At 36.3% G+C, this 16,423-nt stretch overlaps 1 protein-coding gene across 5 annotated transcripts; it reads right to left on the bottom strand.

Annotated features, from left to right (window-relative positions):
- Positions 1-4,198: 4,198 nt before the first annotated feature.
- On the bottom strand, positions 4,199-10,511 carry LOC148969614 (uncharacterized). Of its 5 annotated transcripts, none has more exons than XM_089125919.1 (8): positions 10,273-10,511; positions 7,511-7,618; positions 7,307-7,439; positions 7,132-7,206; positions 6,861-7,006; positions 5,965-6,097; positions 5,788-5,862; positions 4,199-5,667 (listed from the first exon to the last, which is right to left on the bottom strand). In XM_089125919.1, the coding sequence occupies exons 2-8, from the start codon at positions 7,581-7,583 to the stop codon at positions 5,601-5,603; spliced, it is 702 nt and encodes a 233-aa protein (XP_088982045.1). In that variant the 5' UTR covers positions 7,584-7,618; positions 10,273-10,511; the 3' UTR covers positions 4,199-5,600. The 5 variants fall into 5 exon arrangements, with proteins under 5 accessions (XP_088982045.1, XP_088982046.1, XP_088982048.1 ...); XM_089125920.1 differs by having other exon boundaries at positions 4,199-5,664; positions 7,511-7,653; positions 10,273-10,510; XM_089125922.1 differs by having other exon boundaries at positions 7,307-7,430; positions 7,511-7,653; positions 10,273-10,509.
- Between the last annotated feature and the right edge of the window lie 5,912 nt (positions 10,512-16,423).

Below are 16,423 nucleotides of genomic sequence, written 5' to 3' on the forward strand. Positions count from 1 at the left end.
AAAAAAGAAAGAAAAAAAGAAAGATAAATGCAGCCTCAACAGCGCACAAGACAGTGTCCTATTTGTGCCGGTCCCAAGCCCGGGTAAATGCAGAGGGTAGTGTCAGGAAGGGCATCCAACATAAAATCAAATGGATCAAAGGAGCTGATAGATTAGGGCTGGACGATATAGGATTTTTTCATTTCACAATATATATTTTTTATATATATTGTGAAATGATACACCCCCCCCCCCCCCCAAAAAAAATAAAAAATAAAAAATAAAGACTTGCTGCCCCCCCTGATATTCTACCTGCACCCCCTAGTGGGGCTGGCTGAATCCGGCCCTGATATAAGCTGTGTACAGAGCTAAAGAAATTAAAACAAACAAACAAACAAAAAAACCCAAAATAAATAAAAAAGATTGAAATAAAAAACGAAAGGACACACAGACCGACAGACAGACAGACAGACAGACAAGACAGACAGACAGACAGATGACAAAAAAAAAAGAAAGAAAAAAAGAAAGATAAATGCAGCCTCAACAGCGCACAAGACAGTGTCCTATTTGTGCCGGTCCCAAGCCCGGGTAAATGCAGAGGGTAGTGTCAGGAAGGGCATCCAACATAAAATCAAATGGATCAAAGGAGCTGATAGATTAGGGCTGGACGATATAGGATTTTTTCATTTCACAATATATATTTTTTATATATATTGTGAAATGATACACCCCCCCCCCCCCCCAAAAAAAAAAAAAAAATAAAAAATAAAGACTTGCTGCCCCCCCTGATATTCTACCTGCACCCCCTAGTGGGGCTGGCTGAATCCGGCCCTGGCGTATATTGATGCGTTCGTAAAAGAATGCAAGATGGGATGTGACAGACGTTGCATTTATTCTAATAACTTTGTCGGTTTTTGTCATAAAACAAAACGGAAAAAAATGTGTGAATCTGCTGACTCTGCTCTAGGCCTTAAATATCTCTCTGTATATTTGTGTGGAATTTTTTTTTTTTTTTTAAAGTGGCAAAGCTAAAATGAATTAATAAAAAGCCTATGGCTACACTCGCTTTTTTTGTAAATCATATATTTGTTTTGTATATAGCTTGATTATATCTGAATTTTACCTGTATATTTTGACATTTACAACTTGTGTTTACATTTTAAACCTTTTAAAATGCTTCATTGAGCATGTTTGTGTTTTTTATAGTAGAAAAGCTATAATATTTCTATTCGGATTTTGTGTTTTTTTGTGTGATTTTGGGTCCAGTATGTTGATGCAGTACATCAAAGTGATAAACTAATTGTCTGGTCATATAGGTGATGTTGTGCTGAAAAAAATGATACCAAAAATTGGTATGGTAAACATTTGTTTATGTCACAAAATTAAAAAAAATAAAAAAGTACTCCAAAAGGGCCAAAATAGCCCAAGACTCCGAAGGGTTAATCTTTTTTTTTTATTATTATTATTTTTTTTTTTTTCAAAAAATACCACCACACAGGCATTATTAAACGCATAATGGATCAGATTATGGCAAACTCATTTTCGACCAAAAGTGGAGATAGAACCTTATAATTCTAAGCTCACGACTGGCTGAATCTTGATAAGGGTGAGGGAGTTTGGGAGGAGACAACTCAGACTCTAAACAGGGCGATGAAACCGAGCTTATATTGTGCAGGACCAGCGGTAATGAAGACACAGATGATTCAAGGTTGGACAGGACCAGTGGTGGTGATGATAGTAACACAGAAGATACAGGGTGGGGAGCACTACTTCTGTTTTCCAATTGATAAGCCATCATCCTCAGTATCCAGTTCCAACTAAACTCACACTGGTACAGATGTAGCCGGTTCACACAGACTTTCTTTGGAGCTCAGGCTCCGGGTGATGGTCTGTGCGGTCCTCCTCTACCGTGGCAGGTGCAAACTCCCTGTCTGCACAAGGCTCTGGAGTCAACCCCGTAGTTTGGGGTGATTGCTGGCTGCACTCTGGGTTTGATGATGCGGATGGTGACTGTGGGTATATACACTTTCCAGATGCTGGAGGATGGCCAGAAAAGTTGAAAAGTTGTGGAGGAGACCAGAAAAGTTGAAAAGTATACTTGTACTCTGGACAGTGGACATTAACCTTGTCAACACTTTCACAGGAAAAGTGAAAACCTTTCCCTATGAAAGCCTGTACACACTCGAAAATATCAACCACAAGCAAAATCAGTAGTTGCTGATCATGCTTTATTTGTAGTTTCAGATTACAGTTGTTCAAGCACACATCATCATTTCCCAATCAACATTTCCCCTTTTTTCTCGTACAAATCAGTCACTTAGATACACTTCAGACTTCTTGTCAGGAGTCAGTAGTCTACAGTGGTTACTAATGGATGATGTTAGTGGCAGTGTGGAAGTCAAGAGCTAGAACACATGGGTTTCAGCTGGTTTATTTCTTTGAGTTCTGTTACTGCTGCTGCAAAAGATACATTTACATTTACAACTGGTACATTTTCTGAAGTAACTGAGAGGTGTTTACTCTGGCAACATTCAATATCACAATGCCATAATCGACAGGTTTTTCCCCTTGACTGCGTACAGAATAATGGGCCACAGTGCACAAATCCATCTCTCTATGATATTCTGACTCTGAGCTATGGCTGGATTATGTTGCTATATGGTTACTAGGGTGCTCTAAATGGTTGCTAGGCTGTAGACAAAAAAAAAGTGTAATGTTGAACGGCTGCCTGCTAGCCTGAATCAAAAGAGACACCCTGACCCAGCCCATGTTCCGGACTAGATTTGAGCTTTTGTTGATTTATGTGCCACAATTTGATCCATACGTAAATGTGAATATTACTTCAAGAGCACCACTAAAAATGGTGTTGAACACTATACTAAATATGTGTATTCTTTATAAACCTTATATGTTATTTTATTTTATGTTACAAATTCTGCTATAGTTCAAACACTTTGAGTTTGCCTTTTTATTTACCATAAATTTGAATTTTTCATCTCCCATGTTTGTCTCCAATCACCACAGGGCTGCTCCCTGTCCATTGCATGCACATTTAGTTTTGTAGATGATTTCATCATTGTTCACTTCTCGCCTTCTGGATTTCTGTGTCGATTAGTTTAATTGTCCCTGTCTGGGATTTGGTGACCTTTGTTGGCATTAAACTTATCAGTCACGCTTTATATTAGGTGACCTTAACTAACAGTAATAATTACTGTGTTACTGGAAAATTCCCACATTTACTGTCAATGAGCTTGAGGTATGATTAGGGGAGGATTAAGATAAGGGGTTAGAGTGTAACTTTGCGATTAGTGCAAGCATGTAAGTAAGGTATCAAATGGTTAAGTATACTAAAGCGCTACCAAATTATCTGTATAATGGCGAGTGAGTGGTGAGCTCTGTTTGCAATATCACACAATGACATCACAACGTCATTTAATAGCTTGTAGCAAAATATTGACCATGGATATTGAATACTCAATTCTGATTGGCTGGGAGTGCATTAAAACCATTTAGTGCACTGGTAGTTTCAGTCAGTTTAATCACTATTCTTTGCCTCCACTTCTTGCAATAAAATAATTGAATGCACAGCTAACCACGAATTAGCTCTTACTTGTAGTATCCACACAAATATTTACCACAAAAAAAAAAAATCACAGATGTAAATGCATGGCTACAAAAAAGAAAAGAAAAAAAGATCCCGATACAAATTATATGCGAGTATGAAATTATAATGAAATCCAAGTGTCTTTTTTTATTTTTTACTTTTGTATGATAATTTGTTGTTTGTAAGTTGCTTTTGTTAAAAAACATTTGTTACATGAATAATTGTCAAGATTGTCAAGTTATTGCTGTAAAGTATGTGTTGATAGTTGTTTCATCTCTAGATTTTACTTATCTCATTGATTCTCGCTGAAGGATCGTCAGTGAAAGTTCATCCAGGAGGAAACGTAACACTCTCCTGTAACATTAAAGATGATACAGAAATTACCTGGATCATTACAAATGGAAACCAAACAGAATTTTGAAACTAGAACATCCGTATGGAGGTAACTAGTCCAGTTTAATTTAATTTAATTAGTTAAAACAAGAGACAAATATGTTTGTCTTTACTTTATTTTACATCATGTAAAATAGCCTAACTGAATTACTTAAAATAGAATTACTGAATTAAAACATTTAGGATACTCGAGTCATTACCTAGACATCACCCACAAGCAAATGCATCCAAAAAAGTTTTAATTCTTCATTTTAGTTTTGTTTGTATGCACTTTTCTTTTTTTTAAGAAGTGTTGCTTTTGCTTTTTTTTACTGTTAGTAAATCATTTAAAAATACAAAATTCTTGAGAACCAATCACAGCCTCTAGTGAATTACCATACACAAGCACATCAATTACATGGAAACAATTTACCCAGAATGGTACAAATAAACATATAATCAAGCTCATCATCGCCTTAAATATTTTCTAAATAAAACCGCTAAATCTCTTAAACTGAAAAAAAAAAAATAGTTTAAAACGCATAACTATTTCAAGATTTGATGTATTGTTAATTTGTATTTTGATTCGTTTTTGTAATGTAATGATTGTTATACGATGTGTGGTGAGATCCCCTCAAAAACGCGATGATTCATCTCAAGGGGTTAATCATAATAAATACATTTCTAATAATGTGTTCTCGTGAGTTTGCTTTTAGATGTTCTTAATTCCTGATCTGTCAGTTGATTGGGAAGATCCTCAGGAGTTTACTGATAGATGATGCTGGTGGTGGCGTGTGTAATGGATGGCCCCAGTGGACTTAGAGGATAATTTTAAATAAGCTGGAAAAAGGTTCAGTGGATCCCAAAAAGGTGATTTATTATGACAAAAATGGAAAAAAAAATGTACATGGTCACATACTGGAAGACAAACAAACTGAACAAAACAAAACTGCAACAATGTGCAAAAATGGCTATACCAAATAATTTGGCCCAATTTGCAACAGGGTCTTTCCTTTGGCCTTAACAAACCAAGACTCACTCGACAAGCTCTATAGCTCCATATTTATATGGGCTAACCCCACCCTTGGCCTGTACCAAATAAACAAGCAGGGATCAAACACACAAAATATTACACACACAAATAAAAATAATAAAACATTAAACATTCACAAATAACACTGTGTAGAGCCATGGGTACTTAACCACACACACAAGAAAACATAACAACAAAAAAAAAGGAAATGAAAAAGAAAAATATATTTAGCTGCTAGTCCCCTCCCCCAGACAAAACTACAAATGGATCAGTCCAATTAGGGCCATGCTAATGCTACAAAAACCTGTTTGAATCAGACAAACTGTTTGATCGTGCAGCATGAGTCTAGAAGGCCAACAGCCAAAACAAAGGTTTGGGAATTCCCACAAGAAATAAAAGGTAATTCTGACTGCAATCAACTGGTTGTGAAGTTTTCTTCTAAAAAGAAATAATTGAATTGAACAGTATGTTGGAGCAAACAAACAAATATACGTATATATCAAACTCATTTCAAATAAGGAAAACAATTACACAACATCATTCTGATTTAAAAGATGGTAAATGCCGGCATAATCAAGTAGTGATGTGTGCATGTGTTCAAGTCCATGTAATTCATTTCCAGTCACCAAGCTTAGCTTGTGACCACGTGGAAGACAGGCTTTTGTTTCTTTGAGCTCTGCTGTAAAACAAAACAGTGTTAATACAAGAATACTGCAGTATACTAAATCTGCAACACTTTATAAGATTATGTTGTTACAAAGTCAGGTATGTTTCACCACACTTGTTGGGTTTAACTTACAGAAACTGCCTGGCTCCCTCCTTCACCCATTGTTGTGTCCTGTCAAAGCAGAACTCTCCTCGTTCAGTCTTAAAGCTGTTAAAGAGAATGAAAAAGTTAAAATAGAAATCTAGCATCAGATGCTGTTGATCTCTAATCATGACATGTTTTCTTTAGAAAAGAAACTGTGATTCTTACACGACGGCCTTCAGACATTGATTATTACGTTTTGACATCCTGAAACCGATGATGGGATCAGGAAACTCTTCTCGAGTTCGTCTGGAGACTTCAGTAAAGTATGTCCCCGCCTTCTGATCAGCATCTGCTGAGACTGAAGAACAAGGTAGTAGTGTTTAGGTCAGAATCTCTCAGTCTGCTGTAATTTAAGTTTGCAGACTTTCTAATTGTCAGTATTTGAGAGACAATACATTTATAAACATATTTTATTTTTGAATGGAGTTCTTAAAGAACTCCTATCACCTGGAGAAAGCATCTGCCACATGAATGGGAATGCTAACAAACCCTATAGGCATTACGCCTCTTTGGTTAACGTTTTTTGATTAAGTTGACAAACTTTATAAACAAGAATATTTAGCTACACATTATACACAAATTAATAACAAACCCAAAACTAAAATCAGAATTCTAGTCGTGATCAATCAAGCCTTATTAAAATAAACACAAATTATTACAGATCAAAAATCACACTCGCAATCTCTTATGAGTGAATTACCCTCTAGTGAATAACCATACACAAGCACATCACTTACATAGAAACAATTTACACAGAATGGTACAAATAATCAAGCTCATCATCACTTTAAATATTTTCTAAATAAAACAGCGAAATCTCTTAAATTGTAAAAATAGTTTCAAAACGCGTAACTATTTCAAGATTTGATGTATATTGTTAATTTGTATTTTGATTCGTTTTTATTTTTGTTGTGTTTTTGAAATGTAGTGACTGTTATATGCTGTGTGGTGAGACCCCCTCGAAATGATTCATCACAAGGGGTTAATCCTAATAAATACATTTCTAATAATGTGTTCTCATAATGACAGTTGATTTGGAAGATGTTCAGGAGTGAGTTTACTGATAGATGATGCTGGTGGTGATGTGGAAGTCAGGCGTTTACTGATGGATGATGCTGGTGGTGATGTGGAAGTCAGACGTTTACTGATGGATGATACTGGTGGTGGTGGCGGCGTGGAAGTCAGGCGTTTGTTTCTTTGAGCTCTGCTGTAAAACAAAACAAAACAGTGTTAAAACAAGAATACTGCAGTATACTAAATCTGCAACACTTTATAAGATTATGTTGTTACAAAGTCAGGTATGTTTCACCACACTTGTTGGGTTTAACTTACAAAAACTTCTTAGCTTCCTTGTCCACCCATGGTAGTCTACTGTCAAAGCAGAACTCTCCTCGTTCAGTCTTAAAGCTGTTAAAGAGAATAAAAAGTTAAAACAGAAATCTAGCATCAGATGCTGTTGATCTCTAATCATGACATGTTTTCTTTAGAAAAGAACTGTGATTCTTACACGACGGCCTTCAGACATTGATTATTATGTTTTAACACCCTGAAACCGATGATGGGATCAGGAAACTGTTCTCGAGTTTGTCTGGAGATGACTTTACAGCATGTGATATCCTTATTTTGAGCATCTGCTGAGACAGAAGAACAAGGTAAACCTCAATATTCTGCATCAGATAGAATAATATATAAACAGTTTCAAGCACTTTACCTGTTATAGTCCAGATCACAGATGCAAAAAACACAACAGCCAAACTCCTCATGAGGATCCTTTGTGTCTCCATTGTCACAGTCGATCTTCAACTCTCACTGCTTGTGTCTGAGAGAACATTTTCAAGACTCTTACTAGTTCACCTTAAATAGTCAATAAAGCAGAGTTTAACCCTTGTGCTTTGTTGAAAACCCTGTAACACCTTTTGTGTTCCTGGTCAAAAATGACCGGTCTTTTAAAAATTGCTTGTAAATCGTTTGTTATGCTATTTATCACCAAAAATTCGATTCACTATTTTATTAACTTGTTCTCTGTCAATTGGCACAGGTTTTGTATTTCATTTTGAAATGGATTGATCGTAGGCCTATAGGTGTCAGGGTTCTGTCACTTCTGTCTAGTCTATTTCTTGGTTTTGTGACAGAGCCCTGACACTCCTGTTTTGTCTTGTCTTGTCTGTGCCTTGTTTCATGTACTTTCATGTCTTGTCTTGTGCAGCACGCAGCTTGTGTTTTACACTGGCTGTGTGCTTTTATGTTGTCATGTTTTGTTTGAACACGTGACTTATGAGTGTTCTCAATAGCTGCATGTTCATGTCTCGTTTTGTGTGTGCACATGGCTGGTGATTTGTTTTACTGGCCATGTGTTTGTGTTTTAGTCATGTTTGATAAGCACATGGCTTTTCATGTTGTTTCCTTGTGCCATGTGGTCTCCTGTTGATTTGTCTAGCCCTTTAAAATTTAAAGGTTCTCTAAGCGATGTGGGGCCAAAACATTTTTTTGTCACATACATCAAACGTCTCCTCACTATCGGCTAGCTGCCTGTCCCCTAACACACTGTAAAAAAACGCGGTCTCTGTAGACACCACAGACTCCACAAACGGCAACAAAAACAATCATGTCTCACCCGGACCACGAAACCTAACAGTGTTCCAGCCAATCACTGGCAAGAAGTATTTGAGGGTGGGTCTGGGGGGTTAGTGCGCGTGCACATGAAGGGTGTGTGTGTGTGAAGGAGATCGAAGCATCAGAGGGAAGTTTGAAAAATGGCCGACACACGACCAAATAGACGTCGTTCTGAAGAACAAATTAAAAAGAAGAAGGAGTCGGATAAAGAACGTGCGAAGTTCCGAATTTACATCGGTAGCAAAGCTTTTGAACGATGGCGAGAACTTCGGCGGCAGAAGGGCTTCCAGTCCGACGTCAGGTTGCTCTGTTTTTGCTGGACAGGTGGGTAACGTTAAATTGTTTTTTTTCTTCTAAATTGACGCTTTATGTTCGCCAAACCCACACAAGGATATAATTAGCTAGAACTATGCACATTTACAATTATTTCAGGAAGGACGGAAGGGAGGGGGAGGAGATGAGATGCGGCGGAGGGAGGGTCTAGCTTGCCTCCGATTTGTTTGAAAATATTCCGAACGTCAACACCCAGGATCGCTCAGAGAACCTTTAACCAGGAAGTTTGATTTGAAATGTGTTTATTTTGTACAAAATGGAACAGTCACACTTGTGAATTAGGCAACAATACAATGAATTACAGTGAAGCTATTAAATATTTTTTCATAAATAATAATCATAAAAATTATGCAAAATTATATTTATCCAAAATAAGTGTTGTAGTATAACCATCATGACAAAAGTGATGCGTGAATTGAATTGGGCAACAATACAATGAATTACAGTGAAGCTATTAAATATTTTTTCATAAATAATAATCATAACAATTATGCAAAATTATATTTATCCAAAATAAGTGTTGTAGTATAACCATCATGACAAAAGTGATGTGTGAACCGAATTTGGCAACAATATAATGAATTATAGTAAAGCTATTAAATATTTTATCATAAATAATAATCGTAAAAAATATGAAAAGCCATTTACCCAAAATAAGTGTTGTAGTATAACCACCACAGCATGAGTGAACTGAATTTGGTAACAATTGCTGTGTATTACAGTGAAGTTATTGATGATTTTTCATAATAAAAAAATCATCAAAATGATAAATTTACAATTATATAGGCCTATACAATTTAAAATATATTTTTCCAAAATAAGTGTTGTAGCTGTCGCCTTGCTTTTGGCTTGCTTTGAGCTTGCTCAGTTGGGGTTATTTAGTGTTTAGCAATGTTGTTGATCTGTGTTGTGCTACTTTCATGTTATCAGTGTGAAGCTGCTTTGATACAATCTGTATTGTGAAAAGCGCTATATAAATAAATGTGACTTGACTTGACTAGTATAGCCTAATCAACAGGCAGGCAGCCTGATATACCCCAATAAGTGTTGTTGTATAACCAGCAGGACAGCAGTTGTGTGTAAACTGAATTTGGTGACACTAGTGTGTGACTGAAGTTGACTGTTTTTGTAGTAGCTAACGCTTTTCGGGTTTTGCACTTTGGATCTGTCTCTCAGTCTGCGCATATAACGTTATCAATGTATTTTGTCACTGTGCGAAGAAAAGCTCGTTTCGAGTTAAATTAGATTGTAGCTGCTTGTCTATGTTACTACGACGAGAAAGAGGTGTTATTTGTGTAGCAACAACGTTTAGCTCACGAGTTATTCATCCGGGAAGTTCGAATCAGTTTATTTTTTGCCAACTTAAGGCTCCTCAACTCCTAACTTACAGGTTGCGGGACCGTTAGTTTGATGAGAATAATTGAGGTCTATCTGATTTTTTTTTCTTCTTCTAATAATAACATGTAGATATCTAAATCAAATAAAACACAAACAATGCAAATAATTTGCTAGGTCGTAGCTGATTACCTTAAAAGTCCTTAGATATAATCATCAGTTCGTTTTTATCAGACAAGCGGATGCAACGAGATCTCTTCTGCGTCCCAGTCATAGGTCCCAGTCCACTTTTAGACACGCACTTGCGAATTTCCCTAAGTCAGAGACTGTTTAATATGGGGAGAACCGGAGAATGTCAAATGCCCGTTAGACGGGCTCTGGGAGAACTACATGGAGAATTCTCACTCACATAAAACTTCCGGGTTCTGAACTGGTTGCAGTTCCACTCTGGGTCCACAAGAGGGCGCTCACAGGACGAGTGCAGAATAGAATGAATGGAGGTCAATGGAGCAATACCCCTAAAAATCCACTTTTCTCAGGATATAATTTTTTGTCTACAAATTTGAATGTTGTATTCGAAAGAAGATGCAAAGAAATTACACATAACTGGGTGCTAGATGTTTTAGAATCACTTGTTTGCGTTAAAATGTCTATGACGTCATACATCGTACGACCAGAGACCTGCTTACAATCCTTAATTTAATTTTAATTTTTAAGCTTAATTGAGCCATTTGTACAGTATACTACAGTTTTATTGCATCACAAAAAAAGAAACAAAATAAAAAAAATCACCAAAGCAAAACCTTGAGTGAATGATAAAGAAAATTATGTGCGACAGTATCAAAAGCCTTAAAAAGTCTTAAAATATATATATAAAAATTGTCATCTGAAATTGAAAAAGAATAGTCAACTAAATCTAGACTAATCTAATGTTGTTGGAGATATACCTCTTAGGCATGAAGAAAGTGTTTCATCAAATATAGAATATAAAAAATATAGAATAATAATAAAAAAATCTTCTAGCAAATATCAAGGCCAAAATTTTGTAATCATTGTTCAAGAGGCAAATTGGATGCCAATTATCAACATAAAAGCAAATCTTTGAGTAATCAAACCTTGAGTCATACCCCATGGTATGGCCTTGGCTATCATACTTTCATTAAACACCTGCAGTAAGAAGGGTGCAATCTGCTGGGAAAACAATTGATGAAATTCAGATGATAGACCATCTGTCCCAGGTGACTTGTTGTCTTTTAGCAGATATAGTCTTCTGCCAGGGATAAGTCACAAGACCTGAGGTGTCTTCATTCATTTACATTTATTCATTTAGCTGTCGCTTTATGCAAAGCAACTTACAACTGATATGTCAGAGGTCGCACGCCTCTGGAGCAACTAGGGGTTAAATGTTTTGCTTAGGGACACATTTGTGTCTCACAGTGGATTCGAACCTGGGTCTCTCACACCAAAGGCATGTGCCTTATCCACTGCACCATCACCACTCCATATTCCGAGGTGAGTTTATTGGTTGGATATAGAGCTGGTAAGTCCCACCCATCCGTAAAACTCCAAGTGGACCTCTAGGTTGAAAAAGCGTCAATGCAAGTGAATGAGAGAAAATAATTATTTTCTGATCCCGTTTGAATTGTGCCGTGAATGTAGCATATGTTGTCTGTGAATTTTTTTTATATAATTTCTCATGTAACGAGTTTGACAGTATATTGTATGATTATTTGGCTAGCAGTTGTGGAATAGACATAACGAGAAAGACTACACGTCGCATATGTGACGTCGCCGCATAACACATTTTCCCTCCACAAATCACGGTTTTCACCACGCTCAACTAGTATATTGTCCTCTCCCTGAAAGAAGGCGGTGAAGTGCACCAAAGACACAGGCATGTTTAGCGGGATCCGTGTGCTATTGGGGGTGATGTATATCAAACACGTCGAAAGAGTTGTAGTCCACAAAGTGCTCTCACACAAAGTCTAACCGTATGAAAATTCTACCCGCTAAATTGTAGCATTCTTTACACGAAAAAATATATAAACAATTCACAGACAATATGTTCACATTCATTGCAAAATTCAAACGGGATTAGAAAATAATTATTTTCTCTCTCTTACTTGCATTGACGATTTTTCAACCAAGAGGTCCAGCGGGGTAAGCTGAAGGGGCGGGACTTACCAGAGTGATGACGTCACTTTGTAGGACAACCCGGAAGCTAGCGGCGCATGGTTTCCCTCGGTTGAAAAGTGATGCATTTTCTCCATAGACTTTTGGAAAATCGCAAAAAATAAGATCTGTGTTTAACAAAGGGTTATGACCCTTACACTTTTTGTCTAGCAAGATAATCTTTACAAGGTAATCCAAAATTTAGGCCTATACATAGTTCCCACAGGCAAAAAAATTGTCACGTGACCTCCCCGGAGACGCCATCTTTGAGGGCAAAACCGCTGTGTTTACCATAGGCGTTTACAACGTTTTATCAGAGAATGTCGTTTTACAAACAAATATTTATGTCTGTTTATATTGTTATGCAAATCATGAAAAGACAAAGTGTAATAGATTATAAAGAGACTATTAAAACAAGACAGAGAGGTACAATGCGAAAATTTCATTCATAAATGGTGTGTATCCTTATATCAACAAAAGAAGCACTGAGCACCGATTATGCAACTTTGCCTCAGATACAGTATTTTCATGTGTACAATTATCTGGTATTGGTGAGGAGTTTTTACACATGTGAGCAATTCCAAGCCTGGAAATCACTGGAGGTGTACGATGGAAAAGTAACTTAAGTCATCATAGCGAAGTAGCATGATGCTAATCTGTCTATTAAAAAGCCATAGCCTGCACAACTTAATTCCTATGTTCCCCAGTCACCGGTGATTTCTGTAATATGCATGTACTTGCGGGCGTCATGGTTCGGTGCATGAATATTAAAATAAATAACTCGCGTGCAATTTAATTAATGTAATAAATGAGGAACTACATTATACGCGGGATCTTTAGGGACATAATCTGAGATTGCAATGCTGGAATGTGAGATCAAACAGTGGAAACAATGTTGTTTTGTATGTTTTTAATACCTCTTCATTTTGTTCATACAGGACATTATTCAAACTGCAACGTGTTAACTTTTATTTACACTCGCAATAAAACACAACATTGTGCTTTTGTCAAACAAATTCTTGCGTGTTTTGAGTGAGTTTCTTTCCTGTTTATGCTCGCCAGCCATAATCTCCGTCGTTGTTCGGACAAAAGCTTAGTCTTCTCACATCCATATGGAGTCTAATGACTGGTATAGTGTAAAATCCCGATTTAACTGAACCTCCGGCACGATTTTATCATCCATTGACTCAGCAGGAGATGACCATTTTCACTTTATAGCACGAAACTCATTTCACTTCGTTCAACTCGTATTGCTTCTTCTTATGTTTTGCCCTAAGCAATGGCGCCGGGTCGGCAAATGCCCGTATGTTGTGACGTCATGTGGGAACTATGTATACAATTTGAAGCCTATATAAAGATTTTTAAAAACACAATCAGACACAATAAAGTTTAAAAAACCACAAGCAGGTTATAAATGTGTGTTCTATGTCATAGATCAAAACGTGAAAATATTTAGAGGCTTTGTTCACCACAGACCTTATTTCAGGCTATTTAGCAAGAGCGAGGGAACCATAATGCTAAAATGCTAACTCACTTCCGCGTTTTGGCCTACAGAGTGACGTCGTAACTTTGGCACTCTATTATGTAGAGAATTAAGGAATAACAAAGAATCATTGTCAGCATATTCTGAGGTAAATAGTTTTTTTTTTTTTTTTTTTTTTTTTTTATAAAATGAGGAACAAAAATCAGATATTAAATGTTGATCATCACTTATAGAGCAATTTTTGATTCATTAATGGTATTCATCTTTGTGTGATACTTATCCAGTTTAAAGAAGTCTGAGTAATTTTGTTCCCCTTTTTCTAACCAGTTTCCGAAACCTTATAAAAGCTTCTTCTGCCTTCTTTTTATCTTATCCAGGCACTCTTGTAGATTAAGCATTTCTGTTTTTCCTTCTCTGTTAACACGTCTGATATTTGAGACATTACCGAAATGCCTGTGAAAACTCTTTGTTCTTCCAATTTTCTAATTTTAGCAATATTATGAAGCTTCCTAAGGTATTTTGCTGGTTCATATTTAAATAACTCCCAATTAACACTAAAATAATTTTCCACCACAACTTTGTTAAAAAAAAAAAAAAGCCAACTGTGGGATTTTCTGTTTAGCCTCTTCCACTAAGAAGAGAATCATTTAGTTTCCAGTAATTGGCTTTATAATCATTATCTGAAAATAATTTAATAGAAATGAATATTGCTTTATGATCGCTTAAGGGACAGGGAAGAATGTTAACTGAGATATCCCGCTCTTTAATACGTTTTGATACTAACCGAGAAAGTCTACGGAAGTGACTGTTCAGTCTGCTGCCATCTGATAAGTGCTTTCATAGTCTGAGGAGTAAAACTGATGCTTAGGAGGAGCTTCTTTCTCAAGCTAGACTCTTTTAATGTGGACATGCTTGTATCACTCACAAGTTTCTCACATTGAAGTTAATTAATAATATACTGTGTCACCAATTGTAAATTCAGTTTACACATCAATGGTCTCCCACTGGTCCTATGCTTTTGCACATTTATATTATGAAAAAAAATTCAATAACGTCACTGTAACACATCAAATGCAGTTTATCAAACTATACTATTGTAGTATTACCAGCAGGAGAGCAGTAATGTGTGAACTGAAATTGGTGACAGTACAGTGTTGCAGTGAAGCTATTGAATATGTTTAATAACGTAAGGGTTTTGGGTTTTGCACATTGCCCTTATTCAGATTTGTTTCTCAATCGCCTAGAGACACATTTATATAAGCTGGTTTTGAGGACAATTGGGTTGTAGTAGCTCGTTGTCTAGCTTCCCGTGATTGTAGGTGTCGTGTTTTAATAATGTTTAACTCACGAGTTATTGATCTGGGAAGTTCAAATTTGTTTATTCACATCTGAGTTCAAGTTCAAACACGTATGAGATGCTCCATTAACGTACAGAGCTCTAAAACACTGCCAGCGGGACATAAAACTTGAGGTGTCTGAACTCACAACAGGTTTTGTGTGGGAATGCAAATATATTTGCGAGGGAACGCCTGAGTTTTGCTTGGGAAAATCTCCACATTTATTTCAACCATCACGTCTCTTAGGGGCTCAGTACTTTGCCTTGTTGATGCCATGTAACATGCATTTTGCACATTTTCTCTTTTTTGGACATCATATTGCTGTATTTATAACTGTAAAGCTGCTTTGAAACAATACTCTGCCATACAAAGCAAAAAGGCAGTAACTACGCAGAGTGCAGAACTGAGAAAAATGACTTTTGCTAGGGCTTTTTTCAGTTATTGTACAAACGACTACCATTTTTCTCTAAAACGAGACGCATTTAAGATAAGATATTTTGTCACATAACAAAGGATGCCTTGAATGTCATGAAAATTGTAATAATTAATGCTTTACCAAAACTGCAGTTACTGCCTTTTTGCTTTATAGGGCATAAAAGTTCTTTATAAATGAAGTTGACTTGACTGTATAATATTACTGTGTTCAGTTTTATTAGGCCTATATACTGTTTTTACACTGCTCAGGTTTACTTTATATGTTATTTATACATTTCACTGCTGGTCAAATGAGACAAAAATCTTGAATCATTAAAGAGATAGTCCACCCAAAAATGGAAATTGTCATAATTTACTCAACCTGATGTTATTCTAAAAGTGTTCATTTTGTTTCTTCTGCTATATATTTTGAAAAACTTTAATAACCAAACAGTTTCGTTTCCTGTTAACTTCCATTGTATTGTCCTTTCAATGGAAGTCAACAGGAACAGAAACTGTTTTATAAACTCTTTTTCTAATATCTCTTGTCTTCCATAGAAGAAAAGATAAGGATGTGTAAATGATTACAGAATTTTCATTTTTGGTTGGACTATAATGGCTTTGGATTATGAAAGCAGGTTGGTGTGATTTAAATAGATCATAAATGAGTACAAATATAATAAAAGTTAATCATCAGAGCTAATTTCCAGCAGAGATGCATGATGTTTGTGCAAAATATTCTCAAAACTAGACGAGGAAGATGTAGATTCTGTGTTGAAGGTGCTATCTCGACTCAAATCCTCATAATATGTACAGTATATGGATATATGGTCTTTTCAAAGACAGGATCGACATCCTTTGCATCTCAGTAAGAGTAGCCTTACTTGTATAAGCCTTACTTATATTTATAAAAATATAAGAGTAGCAATGAAATTGT

This window comes from Pimephales promelas, chromosome 22, assembly GCF_988280905.1.
Source record: "Pimephales promelas chromosome 22, fPimPro1.hap1.1, whole genome shotgun sequence".
Classification (NCBI taxonomy): Eukaryota; Metazoa; Chordata; class Actinopteri; order Cypriniformes; family Leuciscidae; genus Pimephales; species Pimephales promelas.

Bases quoted from the DNA above. Each gene is read 5' to 3' on its own strand.
- LOC148969614 (XM_089125919.1), bottom strand. From the start codon at position 7,583: ATGGAGACACAAAGGATCCTCATGAGGAGTTTGGCTGTTGTGTTTTTT. The intron at 7,440-7,510 runs GTAAAGTGCTTG...CTTGTTCTTCTG, and splicing joins TGTGATCTGGACTATAACAG to TCTCAGCAGATGCTCAAAAT. The intron at 7,207-7,306 runs GTAAGAATCACA...TCTCTTTAACAG, and splicing joins CAATGTCTGAAGGCCGTCGT to CTTTAAGACTGAACGAGGAG.